This window comes from Parasteatoda tepidariorum, chromosome 9 (assembly GCF_982258835.1).
Source record: "Parasteatoda tepidariorum strain Cologne lab strain chromosome 9, Ptep-v5.0, whole genome shotgun sequence".
Lineage (NCBI taxonomy): Eukaryota > Metazoa > Arthropoda > Arachnida > Araneae > Theridiidae > Parasteatoda > Parasteatoda tepidariorum.
The window spans coordinates 100300509-100325852 of record NC_141763.1 but is presented as its reverse complement, the minus strand read 5'-3'; the positions used below and the strand labels follow the sequence as shown (position 1 = coordinate 100325852).

Sequence of the window (25344 nt, the reverse complement as noted above, 5' to 3'; positions counted from 1 at the left end):
GCAGATTAATATTTTGAAAAATTAAGGAAACATATAAATGACATTAAATAAAATGGAAAATAATTTTAATCATATGCATTACTAAAATAGCTATTACCTTACATCCTGGTGTATAAGTCGAATTTTCAGAACTCCAAAATTTAAAAAAAAATATATAAGGGGATCAACTTAAACACTAGTAATTATGTCTGACTTTCCTCGATCTTGATATCGGGGCATATAAAAGTTTACATATTTTTGTTTTTTCTATAAACGATACTTTAAATTACGTTCAGAAAAAAAAATGAAGAATCATTTTTAGATCGTTCAACTTATACACCCGACATAAGAGAAACCTCGTAATCAAAAATAAGGGGCAGACTTATACAACAGGATAGATGGTAATTTTTATAATTGGGAGTAGAATAAAAAATAAGTACAAAAATAACAAATCAGATCATTAAGTAAATAAACTAGACTTTTCCTAAAAACTTTTTTAGTTTATGCATTTTTTATAAGTCAAACTTGCATAATTTATGATTCTTAAGTTTTGATTTAATATACTATACAAATATTGTGTAAATCAGATTTATTTTAATTTATAGGAAACAAAAACAGGTTATGTTAAATAAAAACTTTTATTCATAATTAAACTTTTGCTCCCTTTAACAAGTTGCAGTCTATTTTAAAACAGAACTCCTCTGAAGAATTTAATATATTTGAGTAACGCCTATTTAGAGGCGCAATAAAAAAATTCAACGTAAGCAGCTTAATTCAAAAGTGAAATTTTTATATAGATGGCATTTTTGTATGATAAACTACGCATTACAAAAGTTTTTGTATCAAAATCAAATTTTTTTAAAAATCAGTTTTCTGAAATTATATTTTAACATTGTTAGCATTAGCAAGGGAAGTCGTCAAGTCGCATTTCTTAAAATCTATCGTGAAGCATTTAGGTTGTTTTTCAATTGGCAGTACTATTTTCCCTATGTTATGACCAGGTTCGTTTGTAACACTTTAGGTCTGGTTTACGGTCCTGGTCTCGACAACTGTAGTACTTTGATTCTTATTATTGATTTAAAAAATTAACGATTTTCCATTTTGATTTAATGAGTTAGAGCACCACTCCGTCAAACAATTGTTTTTCTATTTAATATATACAGAAAATATAAATAAGTATTTAAAAAAAATTAATACATAGTTAATTTTTTCCTTAAGAGCATAATTTAGCATGAAAAGAAGCATTGTAATTTATTTAAAGAGCACATTTTTTATTGTTCTAGATAATTTGACATACTTATTTTGGTTCATTTCAATGAACATTAATGAAAAATAATCACAAAAATCTATCAAAACTTTTCGTTGTGACAAATTAAAAATAAAATAATTTTTAAGTAATAAACCAAAAACAATTCAAACACAAACTACAAAATTTGTGATTTCCTAGTTTTACCCCATACCCAGTAATTATTTTCAATTGGAAAAAGAACTTTATTTAGAATATTTGAGTTTGATCTCAGCATCCTTATTTTTTGAAAGAAATAATTGGAAAATACAAAATAATATAAAAGTAGTTATAAAAATTTTAAGTTCTGGGCTTAAAATATTTGGGAAGAAAATATAGGCCAACCAATTGATAGCCATTAACAGGAACTGTGTCAAAGTCTATACAATAAAACAAACATTACAGTCTCAGCTGCCAATAAAAAGGCTGATAAAATATACATAAACTAATATACATTAATGCATAAATTCATTCATAAAGAATGTGTTTTAATTCTTTTACACAGCATTCTCAATAAAACTACTGTACATAAGTAAAAATAAAAAAAAACAATCCATTCATTCTTTATTTAGTACAGAAAACTAAGACAAATAGCATATAACTAAACAATACAGAACTTACTTAATAGGTACTACTAACAGAAACTAAAAATATTTCATTATTTGTTCTTTTCTTGCAAAACAATTTTCAAAGTGTCTCTGTCACACATCACAATGTATTTCGGATGAAAAAGCTTTACATCAATCACTTGACATCTCTAAAATAATGATTAGATAGATGGCAGTATAAATGGCGATGAAAATAAATGAAAACAAAAATGATCAAACCTGTTGATTCTGGCATTGCAGTCAAGATTTTTGTTGTTGAAATATTGTACAATATTTTGTACATATGTACACATTTTTTCACATGATTGTAGCGCCAATATATTTATGGTGCTCTCAATCCATTAACATTAAGGTCTTTGAGTATATAGGCTTTTATTTTTAATATGCACATCACAGATTTCTTGATTGAAATATTTAAGAGACCTAAATGTTTATGAATAGGGATATCCATTCGAGTAAGGATCTCTTTCCTTTTCATGAAGCTCAGCTGGTATGTATTCAGGTTTTTTCCGCTTGAAAAATCCAAGCTAAAATAAATAAAATAAAAAAGATGCAGTTTAAATTGGAAGAATTTTAAAATTTTGTCAATAAACTTTTTTTTATAGAAAAAAGGGGAAAAAGAAAAGCATTATATTCCATTAAGCAAATGGCTACTTTTATACGTATGTCAATTTAAATACTGTAAAAGTTAAAATTTTTGTAAAAGGAATTTTTAGAGAAAAATTGATATGAAATAAGAAAAATGACAAGCATTCCCTTTCTATAAACCTAATACAGTGCAACTTGTTGAGTAGACTACATGTCTATGTATTGTTGTCCCACAAGTGGTCAACTTACAAAGGTTTCACAGTATCAGTTTAATGAAAATAATATAGTACAAAGTTCATTCAATTCAAAATTGAAATTCTGAAAACTTAAATATTTTTTACAAATCATTTTAAGGAAAAAAGTCCTTTATAAGCCTAGATGTGTGTATTGTTCTATAAACAATTTAAGAATACAAACTTGTGCAATTCAAAATTCACTGGAAATTTTAAAAACTCTAGTCAAAAGTTATACTACAATAAAAACCAATTTACAGCAAAGTGCCCTCATAGACAAGACTGAAACAGCTTTGTTTCTATGCCCAGGTTAGGTGCCAGGTGTTTGGTTTTCTTAATTGAATGTTTTACAATAATATAAGCAGAAACTTTTTTTTTCTAAGTATATTTGAAATATTCCACAATTTTTTCTTTCAATTAAGCTTACTGCAACTCTAACGAATAATGATATAAGCCAATAAATGTTAAGTTTTCAGAAATTTTTTAAAATATAAAATTGAATATTTAAATGGCAAAATACAAAATTTGCGCAAAATCAGTCCAATTTTGTATTTTGCCATTTAAAATTGCACTTTTTAAAATAATGTAAAAATTTTTATACCATACAATTAAATTTTTTTTTTGCTTATTACTAAATAAAAAATCATAAATAATTATTAAAAGTTAATGGAATTGTATTTGGATAAACGAACTCTATAACAGTGCGGAAAATTTTTTCAATTCACTTAAAAAGTCCTTGATACAGTGTTTTCACTACATCGCGAGAACGCGAGAATCTCGCATATTTTTTTCTTTTCTCGCATTAAAAAATGATTACCGCGAGAAATTCGCGCATTCTATAAATCAATTTCAAAATTCGCGAATTTCTCGCATTTTGGAAAAAGCTTCGAATTACGTCATTTAGAATAAAATCCGTTTCACTTTTCTTCCTGGATCTTCATTATTTTCAACACTTGCCCCGTTATCCAGCTTCCCTATTTACCAGTAGGCATTGTTCAGAACAAGGGGGTGCACTTGCACCCCCCTGCCTTTTTTTAAACAATTAAAGAGATACAGAAAAAAAAAATTGTAATAAATTTTTTTATTAAACATACTTTTATTGAAAAACAAATAATTTAGTAATTATTGATGCATAACAATTAAAAAATTATTTAATCAAATAAGAACTGTAATCGTCTTGTTTGCTGTTCAAATCAGTTTATAACTTTTTCAATGAGTCATCTTTGATTCTTTTCTTATGCACACTGAGCATGCACAAACTTGATAGATATCTAAGATATATTTTTAAATTTCATTTCATAAAATATAAGAAATATTATATTTTCTATTAGTTATTTAGTTTAACAAAGGTGTATAACACAAACTTACTTCTCACAACTGTGAAACTTCATCAACACAATAAATACCAATGTTAATCGTGCGCAAACACATTAGTATACGAAACTTTCTGTTTGTAGTTATTTTTGTTTCAAAGTCAGTAGCTATACCAACGCCATCAATGCAGTTTCTCGTGGCAAAATTTGCAAGTACACGAAATTCGTACTTTTTTGAAAAATATCTTGTTAACAATGAAGAAATGTATATTGAAAAAATTAACAAATGAAAGTATATGTAATAACAAAACAAAATGTAATAACAGAATATTTAAAAAACATTTTTTTTTGGGGGGGGTAGTTTGTTAGAGGGTTGCACCCCCTTTTATATTATTCTGCCGGCGCCCTTGGTTCAGAACCTTTTCGAACAACAGAACACAACCCCTCCGAACCACGGAACCCCTTTCAGAACACATTTCTCTGCAACCACGTGTTTACTGTAGGTATGGTTTTTCATGTAAGACGTTCAAATTTTTTATGCGCTAATGTAAGATGGACAAATACCTAGTAAAGGCAAAATCTTCTATGATGATGCAGCAAAAATATTCAATGCTTTAAAAAATAGAAGACGTTAAAAATGTATTATAACAAAAGAAATTTTTTTTCCAAGTATATTTGTATTTTTTCAGTTTTTAGAAATCTCACTTAACTTTCTGAAATCTCACCCTGTTTTTGAGAAAGGGTGAGAAATTCTCACCCATTTTTTTTCTATGATGAAAACACTGCTTGATATATGGTGAAATACGCAAAAAGTAAAATTAACATTAAAGGGTTCAAACTTTGGAGTCTCATTTACTAGCTTGACCAAACTATTAAGATCACATTTTTATTTCGGGGTCTGAAATCTGAAGCTGTCGGAAATTTTTTTATGTTTATTCAGAGAAAATACGTTTTTGAGTCTGAATTCGTAACTTAAGATATCATCTGCACTTATCAATTAGTCTATTTGAGGTCATCCCTTTGAACCATTAAGATTGAGTCCTAGAATGTGAAGATCTGATCATTAGATCAAAAGTTATTCAAGGTGGTCCATTTTTTACATATTACTATAAAAAATCTGCTCAAGTATTCTGTTTGTTTCCTGATTATTATTGAAGTTAAGCATTATTTTGTACACATTAGTCTTATATTTTTAAATTCGGTGTAAATATATGCGGTATTTTTGCACACTCATGATATGACAATCTCCCATTATTTTCTCTTTGGACAACTATAGTCATTACATCTATTGCAGAAACAAATAATGAAAGCGACCATACCTTCCAGAGACAAAATATAAGTAGTATGAGCAACAGAAGTCCACCACAAACAGCTAAGATAATAATCCAAAGGGGAACCTCTTCAGGTTTCTGATACAACGGAAGATCCGGCAAAGCTTTTGTCACAGCCTGCAATACACAGTTTAATAATTAATGAAAAAATTATTTATTAGCAATATTTCTATAAAATAGTTATTAACTACTATAAAAACGGGTTGCACATTTTAAAAAAACTGTATACTAATAGCAACTTTACCTCAAACATTTTAAGAACAAAGAAATATTTACAGCATGAAAACTAGATCACAAATACTTAGAATTTTATTTCTTGTAGATTACAGTAAACAATAAACGGAATACAGGTTAAAGCTTAAATTAATGACATTAAATTATTTATTAATTTAGAAATATATACATATTTATGAACAAAGAAAAATTTACAGCATGAAAATTAGATCACAAATACCTAGAATTTTATAGCTTGTAGGTTATAGTAATCAGTAAACAATTTAATACGGCTTTAAATTTAAATTAGAGACATTATATTATTTATTAATTTAGAAATATTTTTCCTATGTAAGGAAAATAAAGGGATCTTACAGGAATTATAAATATGAGTCCAAATGTTCTGAAATCGGAGAGCTATTTTTATACGACTGTAGTGACATCGGGAAATAATTTTCTGTGGTAATATAACTACGGTTTAAATTTTCAAAAGCATATAACTTTTTCTAAAGAATAGAATAGGTTTCATTACAATAAAAATAAATAACCGGTGTTTAGAAAACCGTAAAAAACACAGCTCGAGTTATCAAATAAGTAGGCAAAAAACAAAAGTTTTAATTATAAAAAAAAACAAGCTGTAAACTCTTTTGTTGCAGACCTCATGCCAGTGCAGTGCAACAGTTTCTTTTGTTGACTGTCACACGTCATATGCTGGTATGAAACAAAATTGCTCAAATAAAATAAAAAAATCTCAATATAACTTAGTACGCATTATGATACATATAGTCATGCTGTATTACATCTTTCCAGTCATAGTTACTATATAATTTTAAAAAGTGCTCTTTTGGGGAAAACATATTTCTATGATGGGACAATAACCACCAATACATAATTTCATGACTGGCAGACCATCTCTTGAAAGACACTTACAAAATTTTAAAAGAAATGTTGAAACTAAAATCTGTAATAGTTGATAAAAAATTTGTGAATTTTTTTTCTTCTAAAAAAGAAAGAAGAGTGTGTCCCTGCTTTTAAAGTATATAATAAGTTACACATGGATACTTAAACATTGAAAATAAGTACTTTAAAAAAATTTAGAAATACAATTTTTCTACAAAATTTAAAAAAATATGGAGAATAAATAAAAAAAAAAAACAGACTAATACAAGTGTAAGAAGAGTGAATAGAAATATCATGATGATTGCTTAAAAATTGAAATATCACTATGGTAATTCTCCACAAGGATGTGAGCTACTTTGAAGGTACAAGATGATAGTATTGATCCTCAGGCCGGTTGACTCAGCCTTTTATACCTTCGAACATGCTTGGGGACTAAACACTGAAGACTGAGATGGGCACAGTAGGCCTTGGCCCTCTATGGGCTGTCACACAACTGAGTATAGTTTAGATGATGGTATTGAACTGAACTGCTATTGTATAAAATTTATTTTAGTGTTATGGAGAAATTTTAAAACGGGAATTCAGTCACGTGTAAACTTTGCTCAACAAACAAAAGCTGTCTTTAAAGTTGTCTGCTTCTAATTTGAACTGCCATACCTCCAAATGCGAATGTATACACATGAAACACTAAAAGAATACACAAAATATCACTCCAATGGAAAGGAATAAATATTCTCTGCAACTTTCAATGCACTATATTTCAGGTTGGAAATTAAAAAAAAACATTAAACACGTAACAAAATTGCTAAGATTTGATAATTTCCTAGCAATTCTTAAATTAAATATTCATTGTCAAGAGAGTTATAAAAATATGAAGGTTAATTACAATAGCTTATGTAAACATGAATAAATAAATATCGACACGTTTGAAATAGCCTATTTATTATTCAAAACCATTTTGAACATGGGTGTAAATTAATCTTTCTGGCAAAGTTCATCTCCTTAAAATAGTGATTTCATTTTAAAGGCAGTTAGTAGTCATTACATTTAACAAAAAGGGATAAAGTAGTTGTAGTTAACTACAAAAAATTAAACTTTTGTCGACCACTACTCTTAGTATAATTTTAAAAAACTAAAATCTTTCATTAGTGGTGGTTATCAGCATTCCTGTATTATTTTACTTACAGAAGCAAAGTCATTCTTAGGATCCTGTTGTATATCTAGTCTGGGATCCAAGTAAATCTTGGCACGGGACACGATATCCACTCGATCAACAGTTGCATAATCCTGAAAAATACAAGAATACCAATGTACTAATTTACTCTACAAAAAAATAAAATCAATTATTAATTTCTTTTTAACGATCAATAGAAAATAACAGTCGATAAATAACAGTCATTAAACCAAAACTACAGATAAATGATGAAAGCCTTGAAATTGAAATGTAGTTGTTGGTGTGGCATAAAAGATTCAAACACCTAACGATCAATGGGAGGCAATGCTTGTGATAAGCGTTGATAAAAAATGAGAAACCGACAGTCTATTTTACGGGTATGGCAATAAGGGTCTAATCATTAGACTCTAATGTTACAGCAAGACAAATGCCTAATGCTTAATTAATAAAATAAAATAAAACAGCCTCTGACTCATTATGTTTTGATTGCACTTAATATTTTTAACCATTTATAAAAAAAAATACTTTTTTAATATAAAAAAATGTCTCAGTATTTAAAAGTAACATTAAAAAGTTTTTTCAGACAAGCGAAGATTTGAAGTCAAGCAATTTAATAACAAAAGTGTTTAGTTTGAGCATTACTCAAACATTCAAAATTCAAAGTAACGAAACCAAATGGTTTTCGCTTTAAAAAAATCAACAAAATAAAAAGTTATATCAAATTAGTAACAGTAAAATAGTCTAGAAAAACCAAAATGAGTAAACTATTAAATAAAAAGAGACAATATCATTAAAATACAATGGTGACTAATAAAACTCTACAAAGCTCGAAGCTCACAAACCTTAGTTAAAACTATAAGATGTAAAAGGAATAAATATTGATCAATTGAAAAAGTGATGAAAAGTTTTCAACAAAATAGAAATGTAGACAAACCTCTACAAAAGTTTTGCTCCACATTCTAGCCCTTATACTAATGAGAGCATTTTTATCTGGAAGTAAATCTTTGAAGATACATTTGAAGAAGTGGCATTTAGCAGTTCCTTCATCACAGTCCTAATTTTTTTGTTCAAAAATAAAAAAAAAATTATAAAATACTTGAAATAATAATTGAACTCAGAGAATCAAAATATTTAAGTTCTTTTCAAAATCAAATAAAAATTAATTTTTATATGTGTAACTGTGAATGGCTGAATTTGGTGGTTGTTGACTTCCACTGATGAATGTTGACAATCACATGTAGACATTTGGTTGTTGAATGTTGACATTTGGTTGTTGACACTTTGGTAAAGGCCCAAAATATATACTAGGTCTAGTTAAGTGCCAATGCCCTGTATACATTTGCCTGGTATGCCCTACATCAATGTTTTCTTATGGTCGAGTGCCACTGCCCATTATGCATTTAATTGGTGCTTTGAACACTGATGTTTCTCCTAATCTATCATCAGCACAGATTAAAATATCGTGTAAATATAATAATATCAAGGAATAAATTAATATCAAATTGGATATAAAAAATATTTCGGACATTCATTACAGTGACTATGTGAGTGTTGACATTCATTGGTGAAAGTCGAGATTCTCTCGACTTCGATCATTCACGCTAACATATGCACATGTAATTGCATGCTTTGAAAACATTCTTATAATTCATTGCAAAACTATTCGTTTTTTAAAAATGCTATTGAAATATTATTAAAACATTATACTTAAACAAATATAACATAAACAATACAATTTTTAACACTAAATTGAATTTCAAAAAATAATTTTACGTAATGTCGTCACTTTAATATTAAAATTCATTAGCATTCATAGTCAACTATTTTTGGATAAAAATTTTATATTTTTACTATTTTCTGATAAATTTTTTGCACAATTCAGTGAATGTCCATTTTTAAAAACAAGATATTTTCAAAAATATGACAAATCGTTTTGAAAAGTAAAATATTAAGTTTTGAAACAAAGTAACACATAATGACAGTTGTTCTGAAACAATCTCTTTTAAACCTTGTAAAAACATGCATCAAGTTATTTTTAAAACAAATAAAGATATATCTAAAATTTAATGAATAGAACTCTGAATAGATTTTGATTATATTTACAGGAACCAATTCACCGTTTACAGATGAGATTAAACTACCATCTAAGAAAGATTAATTTGTGAGTAACTTACCATTGTAGCTATGGTTAGAGTTCGAGGGTCCAATCGAATTTCTTCTGGTGCTTGAGCTTCATTTACATCTCTTTTTGTCCTCAATCTTTCTGCTTTAATTGATTCAGTTTCTATCTCACGAATATATGGATCTTCTTCTCTTTTAACCTGAAATATCAACAATAGAAGATCATAAATCATATTTTAAACTGCCCCTACAAATCTGAGATTTATTAAAACTGATTTGAATACACAAATGTTTGTAAATAAGGCTATATAATTTAAATAATTTATACTTTCTTTTTTAGTTATTTAAGATCTAAAATAGTTTCTTTTTATTACTTGACTTTTATAAGTAATATATTTACAAAGTTATTAACTAGTTACTGTCAAGTGGCATATTTATAGAAAAAATCTTTTTTTTCTCTAATACATACATTTGATTGTGAGGAAAAGAAATTTTTTTGAAAATTTATGGTTAGATAATTTCAGTTTCAAATGTAACAATTTTTCTCAATATCTATTCTTTTTAATATTTAAAAGATTTTATTAAATGAAAAAATATTAATTAAAAGACAGTCTTTTTTATTCATAGAAGCAATCTTTATTAAGTTTAAAGGAATAAAGAAAAAAATGAAGTACTTATTAAATTTTTTATCAACATATAAAAATATATATTTACTAATATATTATTAGATAACGGATGACATTCCTTGCATATAAGAAAATTATAATATATGCTATAAAGAAAACTAATAATGAAAATTATAAATAAATGTAATATTAAGTAGAATATACAATTGTTTCAAAAAAGGTGATAGATCAAGCCAATTGCAGACTAGAAGATTTTGAGAACAGAATTTTTAATAATATTCAACGTAACTTTGAAGTAAATAGTTAAGAGTACCTGTAATCGTAGTGGATTGATTATTTCTTGGTCTAATACACAGTAGCCATTACCTTGCACCTAGTTTTCAAAAGAGAAATAGTTTATTTAGTTAAAGAAAGTAATAGAAGTGAACAATGCAGAAAAAAAACTGTGTGCACAACCTAAACACATAGAACACCTAAAGACGAAACTAATTTTATTCCAAAAAAGTGAAAAGTAATAAACAATTTAAAAATTTTAAAAGAGTCAATACAATTTTAAAAAAAAAATCCATTAGAAAGTAAAAATCAGGACTAATTGAAAAGTGAAGATAAGAAGAATAGGAGCTAAGCTTTCTAAAAATGTTAAACAAATGTTGTTTTAAATGGGTGAATTTTGAAAATTTTATAAGGCTTCGAGTATTGTGTTTACTGGTCACACCCTCTTCAAACATAGAGTTAAGATAAAGTTTTAATAAATGGGTCACTACTTTGTTTAATAAAAAATAATTATAAATTCAAGGTATAATATTCAAAATACTGAAATGGAGTTTATGACTTGAAAATTAAAGCAAAATAATTAAAAAATGATTGATAGAAAAAATAATAAAACGGATGTACAAGAAAGGTTTGATAACTTGAAAATAAAATATTTAATTTTCAAATTAAATGATGACTTCAAGAAAAATGTTTCATTCTGGAGTAACTGATGAAAGTTTTTACTTAATTAACAAATATTATTAACCTAATTTACCTTAGGAGACTCCATCAGGTATAATAACCATTTTCCATTTTTGGTGAAAGTTTCTGTCTGGTATGGCCACTTCACATGAATTTCAACCTCCTTAGCTTTCCAAGGACCATAATTAATAAGCTATAATAATTAAAAATGAATAATTATAATTACTATTCAGGTATGCCAAAAAAATTTAATTAATGCTGACAGTACAGTATACTCTCGATAGTTCGAACTTCAATATCTCGAAAACCATGTTAGGTCAACAAAATAAAATATTTTTCTTCTTGGCATTATATATCCATTTAATATTAATTTGAATTCCGATGACGAAAAGTTTCTTCTCAAAACCTTATTATGTTGAATTTTTTTTCACAATAGAAATTGAATTTTTTCGGAAAAATCATAATTATTTTTATTTTACTGCTAAAAATAAAATTATCATTGTTGTATTTAGATTTTCGTCAACTATCATTACATACATAATTATTAGTAGTTATTTTTATGTTTCATGACTCTACTTTTTAGAGTAATATTTCAGAATAAATTCTTCTACTTTTCAGAACACATTTAGTTCTAAACTTGTTATCTCGAAAACTCGCTTATTCAAAAATTTTTTAGCATCTCTTCAACTTCGAAAATATACTGTATTTAGCTTTGAAAAGCAAATATAATTAATAAATATAAATACTAATGAAAATATTTAAATCAAGTTTGTCTTTTTTTGAGGAATATTTTCATAAATTACTTTTGAAAAATATAAATAATGAAAGTTACTTTTAGAAAATTCATTTTAATTAAAAAAATGTTTAAGTATTTTTTTGTTGTTGATATTTCTAAGAAAAATTTAGCAGTGCATCTTTACTAATGCAAATTAGTGACTTTAATTGAAGCAGGACTTTGAAATAAGATAAAACGCTTCTTCCATCCACCCAGAAATGTCTTAATAGTTAAACAAGAAATGTGTTCTTTTTTTTACGTTGGGGTTCATTGAAAATAATAAGTTTAAAAAGGGTTTTATTTACAGCATTTTTTTCAAACACTGGAAAAAATCTAACTTTAAAATCAAGCATAATGAATTTTTTTAAAGCTAATTTTTCAAAAAATGTAATTAACTCATAAAAACTTGAACACTATTATAAAATGTTTTAGAAGAAAACATATTTAATGTCCTTAAAGGTAATGTTGGTAAACAATCACAATATGCCTAATTAACGTATCGATAAGCAAAGAATGCAAGCTTCATTTTCAAATAATACAATAAGGAAAAATATTAAATTTTTAAGTAAAAACTCTTTAAGCTCCATTATGTTTGTGAATATCATTTTTGATACTCAAATAAAAAGTAATTATTTAATTTATTGGAGTAAAAACATGTACATAAACAGGACTATGGAACTGTTGGGGAGGGGCTGAGGGGCTTTTAGCCACTTACATTTTATAAATGAAGGGACATAACCCTTTCTAAAACTAAAATTTTTCACTCTTTTGTGTAATTAAATTTACAATTAAAAAAATAGATCATTTTTTTGTGTCTGAATTCTAAAAAAATGTCTATATTCTAAGGAAGCTTTTAACATTTCTTTGAAGAAAGCTACAACCAAATCACCCCCCCCCCCGCAGAGGTGTCTCCATTGGTGACTGATGGGGAAAATTCTTGCTTTCAAATGTCACAGCAAACAATAAAAAAAAAGAATGAAACAAAATTTTAAAAAAATAATGTCAAATGGGAGATAAATTATTTACAAGTAAACAATTTCTTTTATTGATTTTATTTTCATTATTTCAAATTAAAGTTGCGTTTGAAAATAAAAATCAAACGAAAGAAAATTTTCATGAAGCAAATTTATTTTTTGATTCAACATACCTTTCTCGTTTTTTTTCTCCAAAAGAGTTGCCAAGTTTGTTTAAACACTTATCATACTTTACAATTAGATTTAGTATACCCTCTCTTCATGCAAATTCGCCCCCTTAAACAAGAGGTCACAGCCGTTTTCACTTCTTCCTCATCATTGCACTGGTTGCAGTCAAAATGATGTTTGAAACATTGGAAAAGATGAAAATCACTTAGGGCAAGGTCTAGGTAGCATGGAAGGGTGGTTCAAAACTTCCCAGCCAAAAGAATCCAATAATGCTCGGAACTGAGCTGTAGCGAGAGTCATTGTCATGGAGTAGCAAACTTTCCTGTCAGCATGCCAGTAGGAAGCTTCGTAAACTTCACAAATCTGCCAGTGAATGTATGCAGCTGACTGGTTTTATGCCGACTAAAAACTCGTGACTGACTGTACCTCATATTTGCTAAACTTGAACATTTTAAAGACACAGAACTGACTGTACAGGTTACCTATACAGCTGTAACTGGGCACAGTTGTTCCCAAGGAATGGCAGGACATGCCGCAAGCAATTGTTGCGACGCAAGCATCACATATTAGTGTACACAACAAAACCACCCTTATATATATATATATATATATATATATATATATATATATATATATATATATATATATATATATATATATATATATATATATATATATATATATATATATATATATATAATGCAAACAAAAAATTGAAAAATGAAAACAAATCTACTTATTTTGATTATGAAAAAAAAGTGTCCCAAAAGAGACGGGCTTCTAAACGTGCTTCTGCATCAATAAAAAAAAAAAGTACAATAGTTACCAATTATGTACTTTCAAGTTAAAATATGTCAAACACATTTCAATCATTTTTGGAAAAGTTTACCTCATAGGTATGGATAATTAAGCTACCAATGTCTTCTCCAGTTTTCATATTTTCTTCTTCAACAAAATGTTCCCCATAAACAACTTGTTCTGGATTTGAAACACTGAAACATAAAAAAAAATAGTTAATTATAATAATTAATTAAACCTTTAAAAGAAAGAAGGATATTTCTGCGCGAAAATAAAGGTTAAAAAGTAGACACAAGAAAGGATATAAATAACATTGATATAGTGGAAAATGGATAATTGAACGCTGACAACAATGCTAAAAACATTTAAACAAATGTAATAAAAGCAAATTTGGAAGCTTTGGTTTTGGCAAGTTCTTGACTAAAACAAAGGAAAATTCGATAAGAAAAGACTTTAAATTATTGAAACGATCTTCTTCTCTGTCAAAAACACTTCTTTGATAGTAAAAAAAAAGATACGACAAGTGCTTCCAAATTAATGAAACAATTCAGAAACTTTCAAAAGCCTAAAAATATTATTTTTTGAAACCTAGCAAAGTTGTTTATGTCAAAAGGATCCATAAATTTTAAGTATCAAAATTATTATTATAATTATTTTTTTCTTTTTTAGTTTTAAGGCCACTAAATGTAAAGAAATGCTGTTCCCTCAACAGATATACTATATTTGAGTAGGGTTGGTAAGGTCTGAAAAAGTAGAAGATTGAGCAAATATTAAATCTAAAGAATTGAATGCAGGAAATTAAAGTTAAAAAAAAATTAAATCCTTGCAGGCAGACTAAACAAAAATTTTCTTTAATTTACTATTTTTTAGAAATTCATGCCCTCTATTATTTTAAACAAAAAGAGATGAGAATTGCAAAAACCAATTAAATTTCTTATATCTTATGATTTTTTCCGTTTTTGTGAGAGGCTTCAACTACATTTCTGTATTTACACTAGGAAAAATCCTTGAATTGTTTCACTTATGCTATCAACTTTAGATTTTTTTTCATTAATTTTAATCCTATCACTAAAAAAAAGGCAAACATTTTTTGAAGAACAATTTTGATACTTTAAAAAAGAGTTGTCCTTAAAATCCAAACTGATTTTACAACAAAATAAAAAAAATTAACAAAAAAAAAAAAAAAAAAAAATCTATAATTCAAAATCAAAGAAATTTATTTTTGCGAGTGCTTAGAAAAACAAAGTTTAAATAAAAAAAATTTACCCTCTAAGTTCTAGTTCAGCAACCCTAACAATATCGGCACGAAGAACATAATCCTCTTCAGGTGCTACTTCTATGCTTGTTCTAAAAAATAAAAACAAATAAATAACTTTTCAATTTTCAAAGATAATTATAAATAGTAAGAGTTGGAACAATGAGAAAGTTTTACAAACTTACGTATTGGCTTTTAAAATAAATTTCAGCTGCTTTTCATCATCAGAAACATTTCTAGGGCTAAATCGAATTTGAAACTCAACCTGCAGAAAGAATTCAGTATTTAATCACATATTAAGTATTCACAACAATTTAGTCATTTTGTATAATTGCACTTCGCAACAATACTATTTTAAACATATTACGTATTATCAAGAAAATAGTAGTAAAAGAAATCATACTTTTTTAAGAATCAAAGCTGGTATTATTTATTAATACTTCTCAAGGCAACTGAGACAAGAAAAAAAATCCATGGAAGAACAAACTTCTTTTCAACATGTAGTAGTTAAAATTAATTTGTATTAACTACCGAACGAAAGAAATCTCATTCTTTCGGAAAGGCATAGTTTTATTTTTCTGTGAATAGCGTTTTAATAAATATTAGATAGTTAAAAAATAATAAGAGATAGTTAAAATCTTGTGGCATGTTAGAGAATGTACTGATAATGAGTCTAGCCATCATTTACAAGAAATATATAGAGATTTCCAAAGATATTATAGTTTGAAAAACACTGGTGTCAACTAAAGAAATTAATTCAAATAAAAGAAATTCACAAAATATTATACATAACATTGTTCAAAGTTTTGAACTAATAATCTGCCCCATAAAACAAATAACTAAAAGAAAACCCATCTCTCTCCGTTTTTCTCTTTTTAATATGAACCTTATTTGCGAAGGAACTTTTTTTCCCTTGCAATTTTTTCATTTAACATTCATGTTATAACTCTAACATAAATTATATTTCTCAACAAACACATAAGTTTACTCAGTTTAAGGAAATATTTAGAATTTAACACTTTGAGAAAGGATGAAGAATGTCTGTTGTCATTTAGTAAAAAGGTTGCAACATACAATTAAACATACTTTTGCAACAAAGAACTGAAAGAAGTAGAAGTAAAAAAATTGAGAGTAGCCAGGTTGCTATTGGTTATATTCATATATTCGCTACTACTCAATCTTTTTTCCCGAGCACTCAGAAATTTCGACAAAAAGTATAGAAAAAGAGCGGAATAGCTGGTAAGGTAAACAGCAAATATAAATTTCATAAATTATAGGAGGGGGAATATTGCTTTTATTTTGTACTTTTCAACATATTTATATTTTCAGTCAAATTTGAAATGCTTTAAAATCTCAATCTGGCCCATTAGTCATACACTGTGCATCAGTGAATTTAGTACCAATCAAATAGATGCTAAAACGAAAAATTCTTTGAAAGAAAAAACACATAATAAAATGTTAGATATTAATTAATCATAAAAATTCTCCATTAATATTGAAAAGATACTTACAAATCCCTTGTTCATTGGATTTCCAATTTCGCACTTCAAAACGGTACTGTTGTGAGGTACACATTCTATTTGATCTCCTTTCTAGGAACACACATTTTAAAATTAAATTCATAAAAGCAACAACAAGATGAAAAAAAAGATTAAAGCACAGAAAGTTTGAAACTCTTTACATATACTAAGCAGTATAATAATATAATACAAGAGCGAATTGTTAGAAGAAATAAGTTCCATACAAAAAATATCGATTTATAAATACTCCACAAACACTAGTATTAGTAGTTGTCTTGTAAAGGAGTATGAATGTTAGAAAATAAACAGTGTATGATTTTTATTTAGATAATATTTTAGTACATAAGTAGAAAAAATTGACACAAAAGACATAATTGGGAAAAACATTTTTAGTTAAAATTTCTTACAACGTTTGTAATTTGTTATGGTTGTATTGGTTTATATTGTGTATTTTAGTTTCAATTTATACTACATTTGAATACCTAATAACAACAAATTTTTTTTTTTTTAAATATCACTTAGTTTGAGCAAAAAATCTTGCTTAAGTATAATAATGCAATGAAAGCTGTATTGGTATATTGTAGTGAATTTGCAAACGAATTTTTAAAAGACTTTCTTTATGTTTATTACCATAATTCTAAAGACAGATGGATGTAATACTATTTCATTACCTATTTACAAAAACAATAAATCTAAAAAATCTTTTTTCATTATTTTTTGATGGCCAAGAAATTGTATTAGGTTTGTTTTTTTCCAGTCTTGATGGTATTTTTATCATTTTTGTTTTTATAATTCAATATATTTATTTCCCATTCCACAAGTAGTTCAAATTTGTTTGAGAAATAGCATCTAAAAATTATCTAGGTAAAAAATAATCAAAAACCGTCAAATTTGGAATGACAGCCACCCTCTTAACAATCTATTGTAGAAAAATTTTACATCTCTATTTTCGAACCATAAACAATAAAATAATATAAAACTGTAAAAACAGAAAGATACAATATTTCAAAAATATTACTTTAATATATTTTTAATATTTATCATTTGCTTTATTTATTTATTAACTATATTTATCTATTTATTTATAAATATTACTTAAAATTTACACTTTTTTATATCATCAAGTTATTATACTAGGTTTGTTTCTTTCCAGTCTTGATGCTGCTTGGAATATTATTTTTATCATTTACGCACGTAAGAAAATAAATAAATAACAGCATATTACATAAAACTTCAGTAACCAAATAATAATTCTTCAAAACATGAAGTTTCGTGAAAAGTTCCAATGGTACTTACAATAACTTTGCGACCAATATAGCTGACTGTGCTGGGATGAGTGACGTAGAGGGAGGCATCATAAGCAGGCTCTTTGTGGTTGTATAACACAATCGACAGATTTACCAATTGTTGACCCAAATGAAGAACAGGGACACCATTTTCTTGCCTAAAAAGAATAACGTCATACACATTACAACATTTAAGTGTAATTAGAGGGCTCTTCCTTTGCAATTTTAGGATATAGGTTAAATTAATTTTTCTATCTTTTTCCCATGACAAACTTCACTTATAGAATTATAATAAATTTTGGAGCACTCTCTTGACCAAACTATAAGGACCCTATTTCCCAGATTGCGGCTACCATGGTTTGGGAGTTAGATATCCGAATTTGCACAAAAAAAGGTACGTTTAATCAGAAAAAGTACGTTTTTGTACCTGATTTTGTAACTTAAAATATCGTTTGTACTTATTAGTTAGTACATTTGAGGTCATCCCTTAGAGCTATTACGACAGAGTCCTAGAATATGAAAACCCGATCATTAGATCAAAAGTTATTCAGGGGGGATCCTTTTTTTTGGCGCACTGTACATCATTGATATAGTGAAATATGAAAAAAACAAAACAAATAAACTTTTTTATATCAGGAAGAATAAGCATTCTTAATGAATAGCCTAATTGAAATTTATAAATTCCTTCAAAATTATAATTGGGAATAACACTAATAGACGAATTCACATAAAATAATTAAGGGAGGAATCTAACATTCTCATAAAAGCCAAAACCTTTCACTTGGTAAGCCAAATAGCAACATTAACATAAAAAAATTTGATTAGATAGAGATTATTAGATAGACAAAATTAATTATTTTTTTAAAATTATTGTATTTATTTGTAGGATTAATAAAATTTTAAACAAATCTTTGTAAAAAAAAATCATTATTTATTTTTAGACAACAGTATTTATAACACAGGCGCAGGAAAGTCTTTTTAATTTACGTGACACAGTAAAACATTTTCATGTGCATAAAAAAAATCCAACTGAGAAAAAATTATAATTGATTTTAATATAAAATTAAAATAATTAAATGAATAGTCTAATTTAATCAACTTACTTTGGAAGATTCAATTCAGCAGTAACATGCAGATCTGATTCACAAATATCATTTGACCCACAATCTTTTAAAAATTTGGCCTGTTGAAAGAGTCAATCAATGGTTTGAGAAATTACTATACATCAAATCACACATTTTATACATGGTTTATGGTTAGATAGATAATATATACTTTTAGAATCCATGTAAGAAATGAGGTGAAAAATGCGCTCAAGAGAGGAAGAAATAAAAACTTTCATGAAATTGGCAAAATCACAAGTGAGAAAGGTTGAAATAAAAAATTTCAAAACCAGTTTAACTTGCCTAAAGAAAAAAGAAACTGCCTTTCAACTACTCTTTGTTTCCTCTGGCAGTAAAAGAAGTTTTGATGAAATTAGAACAAAATTCATCAAAAGAAGTTTTGATGAATTTTGATTATTTCACTAAAACTAAAGTCGTAAAACATAAGCTTTAAGAAATTATGGTGAAAGCAGATGGAATTCAGTTTAATTTCAGTAGATATTTGTTTAATTAAAAATAATTTAAATTTTTTTTATTCAAACATTTCTATTCTCTTTGCAAATAAAACATGATTTCTCCCATACTTCTCACTGTTTCCCTCTTTATTTATAATGGTTTCTACAAATCGTAGATTTTTTTACATATGCCAGCATATTCCAACTTCTTACTTAAACATATAGGTGCTGCAAATAAAGCAAGATTTGAGGATACCATGGTAATAGAGAAGGGGAAAAGTGTGGAGAGAGGGGTAAACTTATAACTTTGAGAGACCTATTCCATTTACAAAGAGTATAATTTAGCACACATTATTAGTGCAATGATAAACACTGAAATTTTTAAAAAATTCAAATGATAAAAATAAATCTTTTTAATAAAAATAACAACACAAAACATACACAATTTGTCGGTGGAATGATAAATATTGAATTTCTGTTTAATTCAAAGGATAAAAATAGATAGCAAGATATTTTTTTGTATAAAAATAAAGACACAAAATATACACAGTTTAAAATAAAGAGAATCAAATGATTACCTCAAACACTTTAGATGCTTCTTGTTGATTCAAAATAGGATATTGATTAATATCAGGTATAGCCTCTCCTACTTTGGACATTCTGGGTTCTTTTTGGATTAACGTATAGGTGAGTTTAAATTTAATAGGAGTTTGAATATCAGTTTTTTCCTGAAAAGAAAAATAGCTATTTGAAAACCATATAAAATCTTTTATTTAGTTAGAAAAAGAAATTTCAGCACATTTTTCTAATGACCAAAGGTAAGATTTAGATGACTATTGCATCGTATGTATTTTTGGACGCTTTTGTAGCTCCAGGGCATTTTATTTATCCTAGACATTATTACGCCAAACCTTTACGGAATTTCTCTCCGTGATTTGGTTTACAGTGAAATCCTTCATCTTTTTCTTGATTAGGAGATTAGTATTGGCAAGAGGGACAGCTTTTCTTGACAGGATACAAGCTCCCTGTTCGCAAGGTAGTCAGCTACTTCGTTACCAGCAGACTACCTTGCAAAGCACGGAGCTTCTATTCTAGATTTCACAAGATCTAAAAATTAAAAAAATAACAAACAAACAATTTTTTGAGCAAATTGATTAAATTGGCATACTAGGTCATGAACCAAAATGCAAGACTTAACCAAAATATTGAATAATTCCCATAAATCTAGGTCAGTAGAAAACAGGGTACATAGCCAAATTATTCTATAAAAAATAAGCACCTTTTAAGCACTTTTGAAGCACTCAAAATATATTTTTAAGCACTTTAAAAAATATCATAATTAGGCAGGGTTGGAAAGTTTTTGACAATTGACGGTTTTATCTTGTTTTAACCGTCACGTCTAAAAACTAAATAAATAAAACCTTAAGACATTGTTTTAGACAATTGTCAAAAATCATGAAATTTTGAACTATGTAATACGAATGACGTTTTCATACGCTACGGACTAACAATACACCGAAATAGATTGGGGTTGAATTAATTGAGAAAACGGTTAATAGAACAATATGAACTGTGTCTTTTTGCATTGAAGCGAAAATCAACATAGTAAAGGAAATATCTCATTTTAAAAAGGGGAAAATTAAGCATTTCTTAAAAACACCCAATGAAAAAAGCACCTGTAAGGGCATTTAAAAAACGAAAATCAAAAATAAACACCTATAAGCACTTTTTAAAAACACTACACATCCTGGAAACATAGTAGTGTTGAAAGACTTCCACTAAAGAAAAAAAAATATCAAACCTACGATTAGAATTTCAGTTGTAGGGAATATAACTCTTTGACTCCACACAGATCTTTAATGTTCGTAAAGTCGAAAGTTATGCTTGGCTTATCCAATATAACTAACACCACGTAGGAAAGAAATTTAGCAAATAACTCAGCTATTATTGTCACAATAAGATCTCTGAGATTTGGGAAATTTACTTTACTAACACCGGGGTGAACGATGTTATCAAATTTATTGAAATGTTCAGCGATTTGGGAACTTCAAGGGATTGGGGTTCAGGATCTTGAATATATTTTTTAAATTTTTTTTTCATCCAGCTTGAACAGAGTATAATTTTTTTTTTGGATAATTGAGACAGAGGGATAAAATTGTTTTGATATCCAAGTTTCTGTATGCTTATTAGTTTATAAGAGACACACAAACCATTCATTATTATATATGTGAAGAAAGTTTTAAATAATCCCAAACTAAAGTTTCCGCATTTTTAACTAATTAAATGAAAAATATTTTAGTGAATCTCTTTTTTTAAGCATAACAGGTAAAAGTTTTAAATTATAAAGCAACAAACAATACATTATTTTCAGAAATTGAACCTTCCAACAGAAATTCAATTTGTAGACATTGAATCTAAAAATAATGTTTTGTAAGTTCATAAAGTTATGACAAATAACATAAGAAATACCTTCAAGTAGACAAGCTGTCTTGAACAGTGAGGTTCGTAAAGGGAGACACCACGGATGACTAATTCTTTTTCAACAACATTTGGTGCTTCAGATTCAAGGGACGCCTTAAACTTTGCTCGATAGTACTTTTTTCCGGTAAATGTTTCGGCTTCTATTCTGTACCGGAGTTTGATGTATGTGCCGTGAGATAAGACAGATGAATTGAACTGAAAACATGCCTCAAAAGAAAAGCTAGGGGAAAAAAATGACAGTTACAAGAAAAGATAAATAATAAAACAATAAAGATACATGAAATATAAAAAGCTTTAACGGAGACTTTTTATATTGATTCTTTGTTTGAATTGTCTTTAATTTATTATTCTGAACAAAATCATTTCCCTTAATAATTCACATTCTGTTAAAAAAAAATTCAAAACCATATATCACACATATACACTATCTGGAGCTTTATGTGAGGATTTTATAATTTAAAACAAATTGATGACAATACGAAATAATGCAATTTTCTGTTTAAAAAACAACTTTTCTGTAATAATGTTTATAATTTTCCGTATTACAGTAAACAAAACATACAATATATATATATATCAAAAGTAACATTTCCCCAACAATAATTATAAAAAATTATTATACATGTTAAACTACTTTTAAAGTTTGCAAAAGTGTCCAAAACATTCCTTGAATTTAACTACATAAAAAATTAACTTATAGCCATGCATAAAACTAATGGGCACTTTCAAAATTCAAAAATTTTATTAAAAATACGGTATTTTTTACATATTAAAAAAAATTCGGAAAGCAAAATTAGATCATTAAAAAAGAAGGAGAAATTAAAACTTTTCTTTAGTTTTCAAAAGCTTTCAATAATTCAACAAAACACGATTTCATACATATATAATAAATCCAGTTCCACTCCTTCCTATTAGAACATAACTATAATTACAATTAATGAATTAAATTTTTAAAAAAAAATAGAGTTATAGATTGAACTCGTTCATTCTCATACCATTGGAGCTTGCACTATAAAACTATCAATGAACCTGAAATTGTTTTCAAGTTATACTAAAAAAGTTTTCTGATGTCATATTTAATCTTTCAAGAAACCAAATTCAAAAACAAACAATTAGAAAACATCAAAATTTTAATAATTGAGTCATTGGAATTATGCTTGAAGAGTATATTATACTACGTAATAAGGACAAAAATCTGGATCTGCTAGCCTATAAAGAAGCGTTTTACCTTTCTCAAGTAAAGTGATCACCTAATCTTGAAAAGCTAGGTTGTTTTTAGAAGAAAAAAAAGGAGTTTAACTTGCTACACTTTAAAGACTAACAATTGAGCGTGAGAATAACACACTCATTTCTACAGTAAGAAATTTTAAGCGTACCAAACCGAAGAAGAATTTTGGTCTTCCAAACATCCTTTGACTTTTGGATCTATGCTTGAAATGTTACCTTCAACGTGAGTTATGATGTCAATAATAGGCCTAGATCTGAAAAAGAGGATAAATTAAAATTAAAACGATAGATAAAGGAAGTTACTAACACAAACAAAAAAATAATTAAAAATTCTTAACAACTTAAGAGAAAATTTTTAAAAATATAAAGAACTATAAAGTAATGAAAATCTCTTTTTGTTGGTTTGTTTGTTGACATCACATTAGATTGATTGGTTGTTTGGTAGCTAACAACTGATTGGTTGCTAGCAATGGTGATACAATATTGCCACATGCACACACTACACTACCACAATTTAGATTGGAAGGCAGACCTTCCTCCCATTGACTTTACCCACTCCCACTAAGAAGATTCTTAAAAATTAGAATGGGCCAAACAGTTCAACAATGATTTTTTACAGATGCATAACCTCTGTAGCTTTGTTATTTTGAACCCAATATAGAAGACAAAGGAATTCCTGGATCAAGTATTGGAAGAAATTTACCTTTGTGGAGGACTTTTTGATGGAACAAGCCTGCATTTGCATTACATGGTGAGGAAAACCATGAAAAACCTTCCACGGTCACGGGACTATAACACATGATCCGTCTACCACTGAGGATATTTTACGCGCACTGTGGTCGGTGCAATTCAATAAAAATTCGAAGAATCCATGATCCAAACAATACAATATTGTTCTGAGGGAATGTAGCATCACCCGATAACCAGCCTTGAACATGAGTTAAGCCCTGGTAAGGGATAATATACCAGCAAATATCTATTTCCCTCCCAGATTACGACTCCCCCCAATCTTTTAGGGGTCAAAAATCCAAATCTGTCTATAAAAAAAGGTATGTTCATTCCGAGAAAGTATATTTTTGTGTCTCATTATGTAACACTGTCTGCACTAATTAATTAGCATATTTGAGGTCACCCCCTCGAGCCATTAAGATTGAGTCCAAGAGCATTAAAATTTGATCATTAGATTAACAGTTATTCAGGGTAGTCCATTTTTAATTTTGCGAACTGTTACATAATTATATTTTAAGATAGCTCACCTAAGGAGAACAATGCTATCACTTTCATAGGCTCCAACTAATAAATCGGGATATCCATTGCTATCGAGGTCCATCCCTCCAGACAATGAGTAACCAAAGGTGCTGAGGTCTCTTTTGGACCTCGCTTCCTTAGCCAGGTCCTCTACCCTAATAACCTGAGATGGTTCAGTTATCAGACCCGATTCAGACCCTATATAGATATAGACAGCCCCTCTCTCATCATATGGAGCACCAATGGCCAAGTCTAAAAAAGAATGAAAAATTTCATTATCAGCCAGTTGTAACTTTTTTTATAGAGATCACTTGAAAATTCTAATAATGTAAACGATTTCCTTTGAATTATTTCATTTAAATTAATAAATTTAGTAATTAATTAAATTAATAATTAAATTTTAAATAACAATTAAGTTTAAAATTATTAATTATTTTTAATTGCTTAATTTTTATTAATTACTCAATGTTATTCTCAAAATACACAACAGGGTAAGCTTCTAAAGTGAAGAAAGAATTTTCTGACCTTTCCAAGTAAGTTTAGGCAGAATTTAAATATTATAAACGTTTTCAACTAATAAAATATAAGGTTTAAGTTTTTGAAGCAATAATGCAACATAAAATTTATGTTTATAAATAAACATAAAAATTAGTTATAGATTGAACCTAAAATAAGTGTAATAGCAATGAATAAATTACATCACTTAGATATCTTCTAAATATTATCAGC

The 25344-nt window shown here is 27.6% G+C and overlaps 1 protein-coding gene across 1 annotated transcript in view; it reads right to left on the bottom strand.

The window, feature by feature from the left end:
- Positions 1-1788: 1788 nt before the first annotated feature.
- The window catches only part of LOC107454271 (integrin alpha-PS1), a 179587-nt gene continuing 156031 nt past the window's right edge, over positions 1789-25344 (bottom strand). Inside the window, exons 9-25 of the mRNA XM_016071396.4 lie at positions 24624-24867; positions 23517-23621; positions 22129-22360; positions 20238-20387; positions 19205-19284; positions 18112-18259; positions 16807-16887; positions 15481-15560; positions 15307-15387; positions 14132-14234; positions 11399-11518; positions 10685-10744; positions 9799-9945; positions 8559-8678; positions 7636-7737; positions 5326-5454; positions 1789-2399 (exon numbers count right to left, since the gene is read on the bottom strand). Coding sequence (XP_015926882.3) covers positions 2304-2399; positions 5326-5454; positions 7636-7737; positions 8559-8678; positions 9799-9945; positions 10685-10744; positions 11399-11518; positions 14132-14234; positions 15307-15387; positions 15481-15560; positions 16807-16887; positions 18112-18259; positions 19205-19284; positions 20238-20387; positions 22129-22360; positions 23517-23621; positions 24624-24867 — 2078 coding nt within the window. The 3' untranslated portion in view covers positions 1789-2303. The remainder of the gene's footprint in view (positions 2400-5325; positions 5455-7635; positions 7738-8558; positions 8679-9798; positions 9946-10684; positions 10745-11398; positions 11519-14131; positions 14235-15306; positions 15388-15480; positions 15561-16806; positions 16888-18111; positions 18260-19204; positions 19285-20237; positions 20388-22128; positions 22361-23516; positions 23622-24623; positions 24868-25344) is intronic.